The sequence below is a fragment of the Sapajus apella genome, unplaced genomic scaffold, assembly GCF_009761245.1.
Source record: "Sapajus apella isolate SASKATOON/1434 unplaced genomic scaffold, GSC_monkey_1.0 scaffold16, whole genome shotgun sequence".
In the NCBI taxonomy this organism is placed as follows: domain Eukaryota; kingdom Metazoa; phylum Chordata; class Mammalia; order Primates; family Cebidae; genus Sapajus; species Sapajus apella.
The window spans coordinates 32003734-32023009 of NW_022436956.1; the positions used below are offsets into that span (position 1 = coordinate 32003734).

The 19276-nt window shown below is 39.1% G+C and overlaps 1 protein-coding gene and 1 long non-coding RNA gene across 3 annotated transcripts in view; one reads left to right on the plus strand and one right to left on the minus strand.

The window, feature by feature from the left end:
* Positions 1 to 19276, minus strand: part of LOC116556405 — a 400504-nt gene that overhangs the window by 265324 nt on the left and 115904 nt on the right. The gene's annotated exons all lie outside the window — the stretch shown is intronic.
* Positions 1512 to 9826, plus strand: MMP1 (matrix metallopeptidase 1). The gene is made up of 10 exons (XM_032285750.1): positions 1512 to 1757; positions 2250 to 2494; positions 2590 to 2738; positions 2965 to 3090; positions 3817 to 3972; positions 4133 to 4250; positions 6695 to 6828; positions 8306 to 8468; positions 8990 to 9093; positions 9204 to 9826. The coding sequence occupies exons 1-10, from the start codon at positions 1653 to 1655 to the stop codon at positions 9311 to 9313; spliced, it is 1410 nt and encodes a 469-aa protein (XP_032141641.1). The 5' UTR covers positions 1512 to 1652; the 3' UTR covers positions 9314 to 9826.

Sequence of the window (19276 nt, forward strand, 5' to 3'; positions counted from 1 at the left end):
GAGAAGATATGACATATTTCAAAACAGTCCAAGATATACAGAAGTATTGTTTATGAGCGAGATATCAGTCTTGGTGTGGCAAGGAAACAGGAATCCAAAAGGTGAGAAAAGTCTTGAAAAGCAAACCTAATACAGTGGAAAAGGTGGGAAACATCATAAGGTGCTGAAGTGATAAAACAGAGGTCAGTGTTTCTCCACTGTATGTTTCTGGTAAATGCTTCCAAGGAAGGAGAGTAGGGCATGAGTAGAGGAGCTACAGAGATAGACCAGCTTTTCTCACCAAGTGCTGCAGATAGCTGGTAGTGCCCAAGACAATTTAATGTGGAACAAAGTACCTGAATATACTTCTTTCATTACATAGCCATGTATTTATTTTAATGGGCAGGAGATGCTGATTAAAATCTTTTGAATGGAGGAATGCATAAATATATGAAAGAATGCATACATGAAAGAATAAATAAATGCTGCCTAGCACCAATGAGTAAAGATATACTCATATCAAGGGGAACAAGTATGATTAAAAATAAGACCCCAGAGTCACACTCAGCTCTTTCCAGCCTCTTCATCATCTGGTACATTTAGACAGGTTTCAGGGAAGGATCCTATTTCTCCCATGATGATGATGGGCAAGGTCTACACAGGGTGGAGAGTTATCTCATGCTCTTATGGATGAGGGGTCTTCTCGGGTAAGGCTCTTAAATCTTAGGCCTGAGTAAATTGTTCTAAATTTTATTTTAGACAGGATCTCACTTTGTTGCCTAGGCTGGAGTGCAGTGGCATGATCACAGCTCACTGCAACCTAAACCTCCCAGGCTCAAGTGATCCACCTACCTCAGCCTCTTCAGTGGCTGGGACTACAGTTACATCCCTCCATGCTTGGATAATTAAAAAAAATTTTTTTTGTAGAGATGGGGTTTCACCATGTTTTCCAGGCTGATCTTGAACTCCTGGGATCAAGCAATTCCCCTGGCTCAGCCTCCCAAAATTCTGGGATTACAGGCTTGAGCCACCACACTTGGCTCTGAGTAAAGATTAAGGGAAGCTGTGGCGCTATTGCAATAGGGTACCAGGCAGCTTAACCAAAGCAGAAGGGAACCTCAGAGAACACCAGAGAGTCACCATAAAGTGAGTGCTGGGGAGTTGAACTTCAGTCAGCACAGGTGCTGAAGAGCCATAAGGTACACAGTGTTAGTAATTCCACCCTCTGTCCTGGGAGCAAGGTGTGTGGAGAAACCTGTAGCACTTTATGACCATCAGAATCAAGTCTTTTTCAAAAAGCCCATAAAGTACTCTTTGACCTGTGAATATAACAAGAGCCTGTCTCAAATTTGAGAGAAGTGAATTGGAGAAAACCACTATTTACATGGCGGAGTGTGTCTCCTTCACACATGTCTTGTTTGAAATTAATCATGATGTTGCAACACCAAGCGATTCCAAACAATCTGCTAGGAGTCACTATTTCTGATGACTGCTTAGTCTATTCATAGGTAATCAAGAGGATGTTAATAAAACATGAGTCATACAGCCTTCAGCTTTCTAGAAGGGCAAGGACTCTATATATACAGAGGGAGCTTCCTAGCTAGGGTATTGAAGCAGTAGGGAGCTGAGAACCCATCACTTGCCTTGCACTGAGAAGGAAGACAAAGGCCAATATGCACAGCTATCCTCTGCTGCTGCTGCTCCTGTTCTGGGGTGTGGTGTCTCATGGCTTCCCAGCAACTCTAGAAACACAAGAGCAAGATGTGGAGATAGTCCAGGTAAATGCTGCATTGCAAATGACAATAATGCAAATCTTTAGTTTGTGTATTTCCACAGAAATGAAATGGCGTTTTTTAAGGTTGGATTTCCTATAAAGACAATTTTATTTTGCTAGAAACATCACCCTCCCACAAAAATATATCTAGCCATGCATAGGCTCTCCTTTTCCAGCTGGAGGTGAGAGGAAACTAAAGGAACAGTATTCAAACCTCTCTTACAAATTTTAGACTTGCCACAGTATGGAAATCTTGCTCTACAAAAATTGCTCTACTATAGAGTTTACTACAGTACCTAATAGAGGGGCATTTCTACTCCCACCAAAGATAAGGATAAATTTCATTTCTCACCAAAGAAAAAGATAAAAGCAATTGTGAAACCTAAACACACGCTTTAAAAGCAGTTCTCTGTCTTGGCTAAAACTTAATGCCACCAGTTTTTAGAATAATGAGAAAGATTTCCCATGCAGTGTTTTGATAATTTTCTTTTGTCAGAAATACCTGGAACAATACTACAACCTGAAGAATGATGGCAAGCAAGTTGAAAAGCAGAGAAACAGTGGCCCAGTGGTTGAAAAATTGAAGCAAATGCAGGAATTCTTTGGTCTGAAAGTGACGGGGAAACCAGATGCTGAAACCCTGAAAGTAATGAAGCAGCCCAGGTGTGGAGTGCCTGATGTGGCTCGGTTTGTCCTCACTGAGGGGAACCCTCGTTGGGAGAAAACACATCTGACCTACAGGTAGCCAGACTGAGGGGCCAGAGTGAGAGAGCTATTTCCCATGACAGTGGTTAAGAAGTCATGTTCAACATGTCTCTATTTTATTTCATGCTAAGGATTGAAAATTACACTCCAGATTTGCCAAGATCAGATGTGGACCATGCCATTGAGAAAGCCTTTCAACTCTGGAGTAATGTCACACCTCTGACATTCACCAAGGTCCCTAAGGGTCAAGCAGACATAATGATATCTTTTGTCAGGGGAGGTAAGTTCTTTTCGTAGCACCTTAACCTCACCTTGTTCCTAAATCTCATAGCTTTATAACTGGAGTTGCTTGTTTAAAAGGAATGTTGATTTTATGGGCTCAAAGAGAGAAACTGCATCACATTTGATGGAAGTCTATTGGTCCCTTAACAAAACTAATGCTTGCCCTTCTAGCTTAGCCTACATAAGAACCACAACGACCCTTCCTTGAATTCTGTTTCTTTCAGATCATCGGGACAATTCTCCCTTTGATGGACCTGGAGGAAATCTTGCTCATGCTTTTCAACCAGGCCCAGGTATTGGAGGGGATGCTCATTTTGATGAAGATGAAACGTGGACCAACAATTTCAGAGGTAAGCCAATCAAATTTGTTTCTCTCAATTCTCCTACCCCTTCATGTTTCACTGTAATATTGGTTGATTTAGTTGAAAGAATGCATTCGTATAAGTATTTATTTTTCTATTACCACTCAGAAAATTAGTGATACACTTAGAAAAGTGAGAGGTCATGTCTGCTAACAATATCTTAGCAGTGACAAGTAGGCCACACTAAAATTTTTATTAAGAAAATGTTGAAAACTTTGATGTTTTACTTGGCATCACCACTGAATCTTTTTCATTAGAAGAAAACAGCAAAATTTAATAGTGGTTATAAACTTGTGTGGAAATTAAAGAAAAGGAAAGTTTTTGTGTTTTCCAAAATTTCCAGCAGTCAACATTTATCAGTTTTATAAATAAGAAAAATATTAAATGTTAATAGAACTTTATTGCTTCTCTGCGAACTAATATGTGTCATTTAATCATTGGTAAGGTTGACTAATCTGTGATAGGCTTTCAGTCAGCTGAGTTTGTCTTTTACTTGTAACTGTGTAATCATAGAGTTTAGGTTTTAACACGTATCTTAATTGTTAATAAGCGCATGACTTCTGCCTTTGGAAAAAATATATGCACACATATATTTCAAAAAGTCACTGAGAAAATAGGAACATTCATCCTTGTAGTTGTAAATTACTTGTTAGTTAAATGCCTCAAAAAGGAATACATTTCAAATAGTTAAAATGGATATATTGGCTTTTTTAGAGTACAACTTATACCGTGTTGCGGCTCATGAACTCGGCCATTCCCTTGGACTCTCTCATTCTACTGACATTGGGGCTTTGATGTTCCCCAGCTACACCTTCAGTGGTGATGTTCAGCTGGCTCAGGATGACATTGATGGCATCCAAGCCATATATGGTAAGTATGGAGAAAAACATTATGGACAAGGGCCTGGTGGTCTTTATACCTACTTGAAATAAAACAGCCATTAATGATATCCTTGAAGAAGCTGTCCTCATTGTTTATGTAGTTTTCTAATACTAGGAAAAACTAACTTCAGGTATTTTATTTTCCTTAGGACAGTCCCCAAATCCTGTCCAGCCCACAGGCCCACAAACCCCACAAGTGTGTGACAGCAAGCTAACCTTTGATGCTATAACTACGATTCGGGGAGAAGTGATGTTCTTTAAAGACAGGTAAGATGTCAGTTCTTCTTTGTGATCTGCATTTGTAATAATAACAACATTCACTACTATAGTTAACTATTATGCTTCGTGTGTTACTTATTTCACACTCATTTACATCTATAATTAATATGGTAGCAACTGCATGCATTTGTACAACAGAATGTACTTGTAACAACTTTGTTTTTCCACATTTATTAGATCATCTGATTCTCAGAAAATATAATTGCTTTAGAAAATCAGTATGTATAATCCCATTTTATAGATCAGAAAAGTAAGTCAGAGAGATGGAAAGAGATCTTTTGGGGCCACAGAGCTCATTAGTAGCACAGAAGTTATTGGTCTTCTGTCTCCTACTTCAGGTCTCTTTTCATTATGCCACTCTTTATGGTGATGAGTCTCATAGGACTTTCTTAGGAGAAAGTGGTCCTTTCCATAGCAACATCTTACTGATGAGGGTTGCATGGCCATTCTTTCATCATCACTCCTGACATCCTGGAAAAATGGCCCTCCCAAAGTCTACGATCATGAAGGGTCTCTGTTGCCCCCTGGAGACCCAGAAAAGAGAAGGAAGGGAAACAAATGCTAGAAAAGTTCCCAAGAACTGATAAAATCCCTCCTTGGACAGATAGGGGCAGCCAAAACATGGTGCTTTCCTCTTTAAAAGAGAATCCTAAAACTCCCTCTGCAGCATGTGGACTCAAAAAGATTGAGGTCATCTCACATGCAAGGAGCAGGCCTGCTCTCTGTACCATAGTGATTCCTAAAGGATCAGGCAAAATAACAACACACTCTTTTGTTGTATTGCGACACACTGCATTTGGTGAATGATGCAGTCTACAGAAAGGTCAGCACATAGAAAGTCAGGGTGATCTGAAAGGCTCGTTCTCTTCAGCCTCTCAGAGTGCTGTGGCGCTGCTTTACTACTCTGCGGTCGCATCTATCCCAGAATTCAGGGCACTGGCTCATAATTGTTTCTGCCCTCTCTTTACTTTTAAGCGTAAAAGATAAGGCTGGATGTAAACTATACAGGGTGTGGTTCAATGCTAGGACAAGTTAAGAAAACACATGGTTTTAAAGGAAGCCTCTCAGAACAGCAGGACACACCTATCAAACCAAATATTACTACAAGAAACAGGATCAATTTCAGGATTTGCCAGAATTGAAAGGACACAGAGATCATTTAAATGTTGCCACATCGGAGAGACATGAAAGGCTAGAGATAGAGATAGTAACTGATTTGCCCAAGGCATCACAGCCAGGCAGAGGCAGGACTGGACCTAGAAGTCAGGTTCCTGATGGCCAAGGTCATACATAGGCTTCCCTGTGGCCTGGAATCTGGAGAACTCCTCTGTGTCAGCCCTCATGACAGTTTACTCTGTGCTGTTACCCTAGTCCCTATAAGCTCTATAATCCACTTTGTATAAGTACTACTGACTGAGGGACAACAAAGGGAGTGGTTGCCAGAGCTAAGTTTAAATCAACCTTAGTCTTTTACTAGCTGGGTGGCCTTAGACACCTCCCTTAGGCTCCCCGACCTCAGTTTCTCATCCTCAAATACTTTCTTGTAGTGTCCTTTTGATAAGGTCTGATGTAAGGAGTGAGCCTGGTGTGCTGTAAGTACTCACTAAATATAGGATATTAGAGTCATGGTCCAGTTGGTAATGTGCACAGCTGACTCCTAATGGCTCACCAAGGCCGACTGTTAAATTTTGAAGAATTTTGCAAGTTAGCTGTGAACCATAGCCATTATTAAAAATTATATTATAGGTGAGGCGCAGTGTCTCACACTTGCAATCCCAGCACTTTGGGAGGCTGAGGCGGGGAAATCATTTGAGGTCAAGAGTTCAAGACCAGCCTGGCCAACATAGTGAAACTCTGTCTCTACTACAAGTACAAAAATTAGCTGGGCATGTTGGCCTGCACCTGTAATCTCAGCTACTCGGGAGGCTGAGACAGGAGAATCCTTGAACCTGGGAGGAAGAGGTTGCAGTGGGCCAAGATTGCACCACTGAACTCTAGCCTGGGCAACAGAGTGAGACTCTGTCTCAAAAATAAATAAATAAAATAAATAATAAACAGATAAAACTTAAAGTGTATAAAAAATTAAGTTACCTTTCATTAAAATGAAAGGTAATAAAAATAATCAAAACTCATCACTTTGTCATAATTTTTACTGCATTTTTCTACTTATTTATGTTCTTAAAGTTACATATGCCTGTTTTATTTGTATGCTATACAATGGTGCTCCACTGAGACTCTTTAAATTCGTCATAATGGGAGTATTTTAACTGAGGGAAATAAGCGAATTCTATAAACCAACCCTCCTTTGGAGAGCTGAATGTTAAACATTTACCAGCACACCACAAGTGTCAGCAGCAAGAAGGAGCTGGATGTCTGCCAGAGATTACCAGACATTAGATGGAAACTTTTCTTTCTTTTTTTTTTTGAATCAGATTCTATATGCGCACAAATCCCTACTACCCAGAAGTTGAGCTCAATTTCATTTCTGTTTTCTGGCCACAACTGCCAAATGGGCTTGAAGCTGCTTATGAATTTGCTGACAGAGATGAAGTCCGGTTTTTCAAAGGTAATCCTTCTAATTATTTTTCACTGTTTTTACAAATTAATTTTGCATTCCCTTTTGGACTGAGATATAAGAGTACTAGCTACATTCTCTCCAGGGACTATTGAAAAATCTCAGTCTCACCAACCAAATCAATGAAAGTCCATCAATTTAACTAAACAGCGCGTAGCACAGTTTGGAGTCATTTTAAACAAAAGGCAAATGACTGGAGATAGAATGTTCTCACCTTTTTAATGAATCTAGATTTCCAAAAATGTTTTCTGCACAAACTATGCATTTAAAACCCCCTCCATATTCCTGGGAATACTCAAAGTAAAAATCAAGACTTGCACCAATCCTACAGGGGATGGAACAGAAAGATTTTGTTTGTATGATTTCCTAGACTCTATTTCAATACAGACTACCCTCTTGAGAATGGGGGAGGTCTCCAGTAGGCAGCCAGATAAGAGTTGCTGCAGCCCTGCTGTGAGAGTGTGGTCCTCAGACCAGCAGCATTGGCATCACCTGACAGTCTATTACAGATTCAGAATTTTAGTTCCCACTTCAGATCTTCTTTGATAGAATCTGAATTTTAACAAGTTTCCTGGGCAGTACTTATGCACATCAAATTATAAGAAGTTCTGAATTGAATGGGAGAAACTTCTTTGATTCTGTCAGAATGAAAAACAATCCAATGACCAGTTCCTGGCTTTGAAGACACTATGTCATGACAAGTATTTTTGCAAATATGTGTTTAGCGTAGTACAATGAGTAAAACATTTGACTCAGCCATACACTCAAGGCAAAGAATAAATCCAGGTCAGATGGGCCAGATGCTTTGAAACAGGATTTCTAGCCTTAAATTATGAAATTAAATGGATATTAGAGACAGAAAGTTATAAAATCCCTTTTCATGAGGGGTAGATATCACATGTGTACAATGAGAGAAATCTTGGCTTTTAGTATATGAGATCAGCTTTATGTGATGAAGGGCTGAGTATAAACACAGAATCTGGACAAAGCATTAATTCAAGTATTTGGAACTGTCTTCTAGTCAAGTGCAGTGATTTGAATCCAGAATCGCAAATACTTACAGGTTGTCAGTCACTACAGCACTCCGCCCTTTTGATACAAACGGTTTGAATGTTTGCAGTCCATGAGCAAACCTGGAGAACTGAAGTTTATATCACGAAGGTGGCATAACTAACTCTTTAGTCATTTGAACAACTGATTTTGGAAAGAAGCCCCCAACCCCATAAATGAGTCATTCTTAAAGCTTGCTGCAGGTTAGAATCACCTAGGAAGCTTCAAAAGATAGACACATTTAATTGGTCTTGAATAGGGTCCTGGCATCAGTATTTTAAAATATCTCCCTAGATAATTCTAATCTGTAGCCAGGGCACTGTGCTAGCATGTGAAACTAAGAACTTAGCTAGAAATTTACCTTACTGTCTGTGGAAGTCTTGGGCAAGTGTTTTCATCACTGTTTCTTGACTGGCAGGGAATAAGTACTGGGCTGTTCAGGGACAGAATGTGCTATACGGATACCCCAAGGACATCTACAGCTCCTTTGGCTTCCCTAGAACGGTGAAGCATATCGATGCTGCTCTTTCTGAGGAAAATACTGGAAAAACCTACTTCTTTGTTGGTAACAAATACTGGAGGTAAGTTTAAGTGCAGAAAATGTTAGGGTTTCAGTTCTTTCTACATAAAAAGTTCTAGATTGCGCCATTTCAAAGTGAGTCTCAAAGTGCCCTGGCCAAGCATCCTTTTCTGTGAATGGCTGGTGCCAGCCTATTATCTAGTCTGTTGACCAATAATCATCACAAAATGCCTGTACTGGGATTCCAGAGAATGTATGGGGATGAATTTTTAAAGGATGTAGAATTAAGGGCATTCATCTTAACTGAGCTACCTCGGCCAAAAGGAGCTTATCTTCCATAGTATGTTGCCTCAGTAAGACAATGTAGAACCTACTGGATAATTTGATGTTGGGCTTCAGAGGAGCCTTATAAGCCTTTTAGTTCACCCAACATTCCACCTGACCCCAACCACTCCCCATTTTACAAATGATCTATAAAATGAAATATTCTGGTTAAATTCCTGATGCTGTATTTTCTGTAATGATTTTGAGAGTCTACATGTTTAGCAAAAGGTCTGACATTCTCAGCATTTTTCTGACCAGGTATGATGAATATAAACGATCTATGGATGCAGGTTATCCCAAAAAGATAGCACATGACTTTCCTGGAATTGGTCACAAGGTTGATGCAGTTTTCATGAAAGATGGTAAGCAAATATATATGTATTTCCTCCATTTCATTGCCATAGCAGTAGCATCATAAATGCCAGTTGGAACAGCAAATGCCAAAAATATCTGTGTTTTGTTTTCTTTCTAGGATTTTTTTATTTCTTTCATGGAACAAGGCAATACAAATTTGATCCTAAAACGAAGAGAATTTTGACTCTCCAGAAAGCTAACAGCTGGTTCAACTGCAGAAAAAATTGAACATTACTAATTTGAATGTAAAATAGTACATGATTTTGTGTGGCATGATTTTATGTGAGTCCAAAGAAGTTGTTTTCCTGAAGAACTAGGTTTTTCTGTCATTTTTAACCTCTGGAATCACTCTTACACAGAATATAATCTTATTTATACCTCATTCAGCATATTTTTTTATGATTTAGAATGTAGCCCTTTTTGTACCAATATAATTTAGTTCCACAAATGGTGAGTAAGAAAAGTCAAGTTTGTGGCTTATGGACTCAACTGGGCCAGAGTTGCAAAGATCTTTTCCAGAGTACACAACTCTGACATTGATCCCAGAGAGCACCTTCAGTGACAAACATATCCTTTCAAGACAGAAAGAGACAGGAGACATGAGTCTTTACCAGAGGAAAAGCAGCTGAAGAATACATGCGCAGTCACTGGTGTCACCCTGGATGAGAAAGGGATAACTCTTCTTACACAAAATAAAGTGTTTTATGTTTGGAATAAAGTCAACCTTGTTTCTACTGTTTTGTACCCTTTCTATGATATTTATTACTGTTTTCTAATGACAAAGCCACACTCACAAAGACTGCTTTTCAAATTTGAAATGGGAAGTAGACAATATAAAAAATATTCATGTGGGAAATTAGGATATACAAAAAACTCAAATATTCTCTATTTACATACAATATATATTATATAAGCTGGGGGTGGGGATATTCATTCCCCTTGCCCCATGTATGGATTCCAAAAGTGATTTTAGTTAAAATCAGTGACATTGTTATAGAGCATTCTAAGTGTATGTCATTTTCTCTCTTCTGAACACATGGGAGGGTTCCATTTTCCCACAGTCCAACTCCTTGCAGTAGCAAAGAGAGCATGGGTGATGGGCAGTGGGGCACCCAACTACTTTTAGCCAGTGGGTTGTGTGAAGAAGTGACAAATAACATTTCAGACTCAAACATTTAATTGCTGGTGGAAATTTCTCTGGTAGTCTATTCCTTCTATGGTGGTTATAGGAGTACCTCATGAACGGGTTGTCACAAGACAGAACAAGCTGAATTGCTGAAGGTAACTGCTCCAAACAATTACCCAAACCTCAGCAGACTTTGCTTAAGTAGGAAAACAAATTTTAGGCCGGTCATGGTGGCTCACACCTATAATCCTAGCATTTTGGGTGGCTGAGACAGGAGGATTGATTGAGCCTAGGAGTTTGAGACCAACCTGGGCAACATAGTAAGGCTCCACTTTTACCAAAAAAAATTGTAAAAATAGCTAGATATAGTGGTACACACCTGCAGTCCCAGCTACTCAGAGGGCTGAGTTGGGAGGATCACTTGAGCCTCGGAGTTGGAGCCTGCAGTGAGCCGTAATCATACCCCTTTATTAGTCCCTTCTCACATTGCTATAAAGAATTACCTCAGACTGGTAATTTATAAAGAAAAGAGATTTAATTGGCTCACAGTTTCACAGGCTGTACAGGAAGCACAGCTGGGGAGGCCTCAGGAAATGTATAAGGTGAAAGGGAAGCCAGCATGTCTTACATGGCTGGAGCAAGAGGAAGAGAGAGCAGGGGGAAGTGATACACACTTTCCAACAACCAGATCATGTGAGAACTCATGCACTATTACAAATACAGCAAGGTGGAAATCCAATCCCATGATTCAATTACTTCCCACTGGGTCCCTCCTCCAATGCTGGGGAATTACCATTCCACATAAGATTTGCATGGGGACACAGAACCAAACCATATCACCACTGCACTCCTGCCTGGGCAACAGAGTGAGACCCTGTCTCTAAATATATATAAATATAATTTTTATTGTGCTAAGCCACTAAGATTTTATATTTGGTTAATGTCGCATAACATAGTTTGTCAAGATAATCACTAGTTTATCATGACTAATTTGGGAGGACTTTTATGTAGATAGGAGTCTTGCAAGTAGCTTTACATAGGCAGAAGCAAGCTCTACACAGGCAGACATAGTACCTTCCTCTTGCCAGAGGAGCACAAGCTATGCTTGCATGGAGAATTGATAAAGACCTGGTTTTTGTCTCAACTGAGATATTGCTTGCTCTCCTCCCAAATTTCTCTTTTCTCCATACATTGTTTCCAGGCAAATGACTAAGCTCAGGTCTCAGCATAGTTCAGATCCTAGCTATGGTAGGAAATAGGCTACTAACCAAAAGAATTATAGGACCTGGGCATTAAGTATCATCAAAAATCAAGAAAACACATATGAGAGTAAATCTGAAAGGTACTGGATTAAGGTAGGGGATGTATGGATGGAGAGGGAAGAATTTATTAACATCAGTACACATATTCTTGACTTGGGAGTCAATTTTCTAGAAAGGAAACCAAGAGCTTGTCTAATATTCTGCAGACATGGATTTTCAAATCTTGGACACAATGATGTCCTATGGTAGTAGGGATGCCAGAATTTCTTTGGCATGATTTTGAGGAAGAAGTCAGAAGGCACAAGAGATTTGAACCTTAAAATGAATCTATTACATGAGATTGAAGAGCCCACCAGCATACTCTGTTGCCTGGGAAGACCCAGGGGGCATTCCTTTCATTGAGACCATAAGGACCACACTAGCGAGGGTACACATTGGTGTCTCAGACATACCTGGTGGTAGTTGTTCTCTGTGGGGTAGGTTAAAAATATGAGGTGTTTCTGGGGAATTGGCCTCTCTAGTATCATTAAAGATGATGGGATAGCAGAACGGCAAAAGTGCATACATACATACGTATATACATGTATACATACACATCCATATCCATATCCATATATACATATGCATGTATACATGCATACATATATCTCTCCATTTATACACACACATATATATACCTATTTATATATAAATCATGCTTACATACGTATGTAGAAATCACACAAAACTTACGTGTGTATGTGTGTGTGTGTGTGTGTGTGTGTGTGTGTGTGTGGATGTGTATATATGGAGAGAGAAACCCTTCAAGGGAACCTAGTCTCTCTCTCTCTCTCTCTCTCTCTCTCACACACACACACACACACACACACACACACACACACACACACAGACACACATATCTTAGTGACTGTGATGCCATTATATACCAAGGACTGCATATGTGTGTTAAATTATCCCCACAAAGGGACCTATGGCCATCCACCAGGGTAAGTGTGCACTGGGGAGGAAGAGTACTCAAACTTTGCAAGGACAGTTGGATATCAGATCTGAACTGACACTGGTATTAGAGGCGCCAAAATGGTATTAGGGCCTTTCAGTTTAGAAAGGAGGCATATGAGGGAAAGTGATAAATAGAATTCTGCCTCAAGGTCATCTCGCAATGAGTCCAATGGGTTCACAGACCATCTAGTGGTCATTCCCTGACTTCTGGAATAAGATATTTATGGTAGGAAGGGCCAAGTACAAGCCCCTGAAACTGCTCCTCTTAAATTCTGGCCAAAATAGCAAACCAAAAGCAGCAAAAACTCAATGTCACATCCTGGGAGGATTGCACTGGTTACATCATCAGAGATTTAAAAGCAACAAGGAGGGCAATCCTCTCACATCATCATTCAATTAATCCTTGGACCCCTTGCATAAACCAAATACATCATGATGGTAGACTTACCTAGTGGGTAACTACCTAGCAGGTAGCTTACCTAGTGGCTAATTACCATTACAGCTACTTTGTCAAACATAATTTCTTTACTAGAGCAAATTAACACAGCCTCAGAAACATGATATAGAGTGATTCAAGTGGAGTGTTTAGAGATTTCCCTTATTGTCTTTGAGCTCAGAAATGCACTAGAAAATGCTTGTGATGTCTGCACATTGATTTTGTAGCCTGATACTTTGCTGAAGTTGCTTAAACTGATAAGCAACTTCAGCAAAGTCGCAGGCTACAAAATCATTGTGCAGACATCACAAGCATTTCTATATGCCAATAACAGACTAACAGAGAGCCAAATCATAAGCAAACTCCCATTCGCAATTGCTACCAAGAGAATAAAATACCTAGGAATACAACTAGCAAAGGATGTAATGGACCTCTTCAAGGAGAACTACAAACCACTGCTCTATGAAATAAGAGAGAACACAAACAGATGGAAAAACATTCCATGCTCATGGTTAGGAAGAATCAATATAGTGAAAATGGCCATACTCCCCAAAGTAATTTATAGATTCAATGCTATCCCCATCAAGCTACCAACGACCTTCTTCACAGAACTGGAAAAAAACCACCTTAAACTTCATATGGAACCAGAAGAGAGCCTGCATAGCCAAGACAATCCTAAGCAAAAAGAACAAAGCTGGAGGCATCACGCTACCTGATTTCAAACTATACTGTAAGGCTACAGTAATCAAAACAGCTTGGTACTGGTACCAAAACAGAGACATAGACCAATGGAACAGAGGCCTCAGAGGCAACACCACACATCTACAACCATCTGATCTTTGACAAACCTGACAAAAACAAGCAATGGGGAAAGGATTCCCTGTTTAATAAATGGTGTTGGGAAAACTGGCTAGCCAAGTGCAGAAAGCAGAAACTGGACCCCTTCCTGACACCTTACACTAAAATTAACTCCAGATGGATTAAAGACTTAAACATAAGACCTAACGCCATAAAAAACCTAGAAGAAACCTAGGCAAAACCATTCAGGACATAGGCATAGGCAAGGACTTCAAGACTAAAACACCAAAAGCATTGGCAACAAAAGCCAAAATAGACAAATGGGATCTAATTAAACTCCAGAGCTTCTGTACAGCAAAGGAAACAATCATTAGAGTGAACCAGCAACCAATAGAATGGGAAACAATTTTTGCAATCTTTCCATCTGAGAAAGGGCTAATATCCAGAAGCTATAAAGAACTAAAACAGATTTACAAGAAAAACACGAACAAACCCATCTGAAATTGGGCAAAGGATATGAACAGACACTTTACAAAAGAAGACATATATGAGGCCAACAATCATTAAAAATTTTTTATCATCACTGATTATTAGGGAAATGCAAATCAAAACCACATTGAGATACAACCTCATGCCAGTTAGAATGGCGATCATTAAAAAATCTGGAGACAACAGATGCTGGAGAGGATGTGGAGAAAAAGGAATACTTTTACACTGTTGGTGGGAGTGTAAACTAGTTCAACCATTGTGGAAGGCAGTGTGGCGCTTCCTCAAGGGCCTAGAAATAGAAATTCCATTTGACCCAGCAATCCCATTACTGGGTATATATCCAAAGGATTATAAATCATTCTATTATAAAGACACATGTACATGTACATTCATAGTGGAAATATTTACAATAGCAAAGACCTGGAACCAACCCAAATGCCCATCAACAATATACTGGACAAGGAAAATGTGGCACATATACACCATGGAATACTATGCAGCCATGAAAAATGATGAGTGTATGTCCTTTGTAGGGACATGGATGAATCTGGAAACCATAATTCTCAGCAAACTGACACAAGAACAGAAAATCAAATGCCGCATGTTCTCACTCATAGGCAGGTGACAAACTATGAGAGCACACGGACACAGGGAGGGGAGCATCACACACTGAGGTCTGTTGGGGGGGGCAAGGGAAGGACAGCGGCAGGGGGAGGTCAGGAAGGGATAACATGGAGAGAAATGTCAGATGTAGGTGACGGGAGGATGGAGGCAGCAAACCACATTGCCATGTGTATACCTGTGCAATAATCCTACATGATCTGCACATGTGCCCCAGAACCTAAAGTACAATTAAAAAAAAAAAAAAAGAAAGAAAGAAAGAAAGAAAGTAGGGTTTTGCTTGTTTGGGTTTTTTTTTTTTTTTTTTTTTTTTTTTTTTTTTTTTTTTGAGGGGGGACAGTTAATAAAAGCTCTAGCTTTCTAGTTTGAAACCTTTTGGAGATTTTAACCCCAAACACGACTCTAAGGGGAAGTAGTAGCTTTTTTCCAGACCTATCCTGTGTGCCTTAAAAAGGTAGTGTTCTGGCCAATGAATTGCAGTGCAAAGCTGCAAGATCTGCTCTGCCACTCAACCCTTTGTGATTGTGACCATTCTGAATCTTTATTTCCTTTCTGTGGTAAGGGGAAATAACACTAACTTCCAGGGTTGTCATGAAGATAGAAGAGGTTAGATCACGTAGTACAGTGCCTGCCATGTTGAAAATATTCAACAAATGATATTTGCCCTTTTCTTTCGCATATTCCCCTAAAGCCAGAATTTTTTCTCAGTGCTTCTTTCCTCCCAAATAACGCTCTTCCCACCAGAAAAGCTCACTGCACCAACGAATCAACAGAGCAATAAATCTAACACATGTATTTCCAATGTGTAGGAAATACAACTACATTCATATATCATTATTTCATGTGTTTAGCTATTGTTAATAATAATGGCTATTACAGGACATAACATAAAATGATGCTTTCTAATCTTCACAACCTTGAAGTCATGATTCTGAGGTCTGTCTAACCTCTACTTTGATATTTTGCCTCCTTCGGTTGATAGTATTTTCTACAGCAAGCATAAGTGACATACAATATTTAGCTAAACTATCAGAATAGAGAAAAAAGGAATAAAAATCTAACAATAAACTGTGTTGCCATTGTGAAGCAGTCAAATTGGAACTCAAAACATGGGAAAGAGGTGAACTTTTGACTTGTTCTGTGTAAAAATTAGTAATTTCCAATGTAAGAAGAAGTTATAAAATACTGAAGTCAGTGTCATGCCACGGTTGACCCAGGATTATATGTGTATGTGCACAATCTTAAAATCAGAGGTCTTTGGGTGTTGAAAATTAATAGCTAATCAGTTTTCCCAAGACTTGAATCAACTGGAAGTGAAAAGCCATTATTCATTTCTCAGTCTTAGTTACTGAAACTGTAATGGATTGTAGACCTGCATTTTGTCTGGATCACATAGGCCAAGAGGAGCTGCAAGTGCCAGAACAGGTAAACATAGTTCAAAAGAAGTAACTGTATTAGAAAGATTATCAGAGAGTTAGGAGAAAAGAACAGAAGCTAAGGAGGTAAATTGAAGGTATGTTCAGGGATGAGTTTGACTGAGAGATAAGGAACGGTGTCAAGACAAAAAAGAAAAAAAAGTTGGGGAAGAGCCAAGGTTCAAGCCAAGAGGTTGTTTTAAAACTTTTACTATTACTATTATTTTAAATAGATTTAGGGGGTACAACTGCAGTTTTGTTACATAGATATGTTACATAGTGGTGAAGTCCCAGCTTTTAGTGTAACCATCACCAGAATAGAAGACAATGTGACCCCATTAGACAATTTCTTATCCCTCTTTTCCCTCCCACCCTCCCACCCTTCCAAGTGTCCAGTGTCTATTATTCCACACAGTATATTCATGTGTACACATCATTTAGCTTCCACTTGTAAGTCAGAACATGTGGTATTTGGCTTTCTATTTCTAAATTATTTCACATAACATAATTCCCTCCATTTCCATCCATGTTGCTGCAAAGGACATTATTTCATTCTTTTTAATTGCTGCATAGTATTCCAAATAGTTTGGGGATTTCTCAAACAACAAAATAATAGAACTACCATTCAAGCCAGGAATCCCACTACTGGATATCCACCCAAAGGAAAAGAAATCGTTACGTCAGAAAGATACCTGCACTCGTATGTTTATCACAGCACTATTCACAATAGAAAAGATATGGAATGAAGCCAAGAGGTTTTTGATAAACATTCAAGTTGTAGTCATGAAAGTTTTTGCTGGCAGTTCTGAATAATCTCTTTCCACTTGTTAGCTTTCTGATCTTGAGCTTATTATTCAATTTTTCTTTTTTTTTAATATTTATTTTACTTTAGGTGTATACTATATCTGGCATTTCTCCTCATGTTATCCCTCCCCACCCCTCTTCCCTCCCCACCCCCTGCTGTCTCTCCCCTACCCACCCCCCAACAGCCCCCAGTGTGTGATGCTCCTCTCCCTGAGTCCATGTGTTCTCATTGTTCAACACCCACCTATGAGAGAGAACATATGGTGTTTGGCTTTCTGTTCTTGTGTCAGTTTGATTTTTCTAATCTCAACCTTGTTGGGTTGTTCTGAAGTTTAGAAATAACTCACATTTAATACCTGGCATACAGTGGAAGTTCAATACCACAGACTTCACCTTTTTAAAATATGAACTCTGTATGCTGTGTTGCCTGATGCTATACATACATCAGTAGGTTTAACAAGTAATGAATTCTTTAAAGACAAACATAGGACTCACCTGCTCTAGGTCATTAATTTCTTCCAGGTGTCATTGTTTAATGCAGGACAAGTTTACACACTGACATCATTTCTGTGAGGCATGTGCTACCTTACCAGCTCCCAGTTATAATCGTAGCTATTGCTACAAAGTAAATTTTCATTGTATCATTACCACATAATAAGATCCATTAACAGGATGTGTCAACACTTATAAAGTTATGATTCAAGCGAAAATGGGCATCTCACAGCTTGTCAAATCAGTGCCTAGGGCCGTTGTCATAGATTTGTCAGGCCAACAAGCTTTGTCTGTTAAAGGTGTTGGAGTTAAATAAGAAGAGATTTGTTCCCCAGCAGAAAGCATACATTATAACTGTGTGTGGATATATCCACCCATTTTATAGATGACAAAATAATGGTCTGAATTAATTATATGCAGTCATGTGTGACTTAACAATGGGGATACGTTCTAAAAAACATGTCCTTAGGTAATTTTTCCATTATGCAAACACCATGGATTATACTTATACAAACCTCTATGGTACAGCCTACTACATGCCTAGACTATGTGGTATAGCCTTTTAAAAATTTTTGGGGGAAAGTGATCTCTCCATCTCAGCCTTCCAAGTAGCTAGGAGTAGAGGTGTCAGCCAGCATGCTCAGCAAGCCTATTACTCCTAGGCCACAAATCTATACAGCATGAAATTCTACTGAATACTGGAGGCAACTGTAACATAATAATAAGTATTACTGTATCTACACATATTTTAACATAGAAAATACAGTGAAAAAGTGGTACTAAAGACAGAAAATGGTACAACTATATAGGGCACTAACCATGAATGAAGCTTGCCAGACTGGAAGTTGCTCTGAGTGAGTCAGTGAATGAGTGATGAATTAATCGGTATACTATGTTGACTTTATAAACATTGTACACCTGGACTACACTAAATTTATAAAAACACTTTTCTTTCTTCAATATGAATTAACCTTAGCTTACTATAACTTTTTTACTTCATAAACTTTTTAATTTTAAAAAACATTCACAGAGGTACAAAAATATTTCTTTCTTGATATCCTTACCCTATAAGCTTTTTGCTATCTTTAATTTTTTTTTAAAACTTTTCTGTTAAGAATTAAGACACAAAACACACATTAGCCAGGGCCTACCGAGGAGCTGTGTCATCAATATCACTGTTTTCTACCTTCACATCGTGTTTCACTAGAAGGTCTTTCAGGGCAATAACACTGATGCAGCTGTCATCTCCTATGGTAACAATGCCTGTATAGGGTAATGGAATACCTTCTGCAGGAACTGTCTGAAGCTGTTTTATAGTTAATCTTTCAAAAAAAAAAAAAGGTAAAAGAAGTGTACTCTGAAATAAATGATAAAATGTATAGCCAATGCATAAACATTTATTACTATCATCAAGAATTATATACTGAACACAATTGCATGTGCTCGACTTTTATATGGCAGCACAGTACGTTTGTTTATGCCAGCATCATCACAAACAGATGGGTAATGCATTGTACTATGACTTTATGATGGTTACAATGACAACAGCTGATAGGTGCTTATCAGCTCTGTATTAGTTTGCTCTTGCATTCTATCAAACATACCTGAGGCTGGGTAACTTATAAAGAAAAGGGGCTTAACTGGCTCATGGTTCTGTAGGCTGTACAGAAACCATGGTGGCACCTGCTTCTCAGGAGGCATCGGGAAATTCATAATCATGGTGGAAGGCAAAAGAGGAGCCAGCACTTT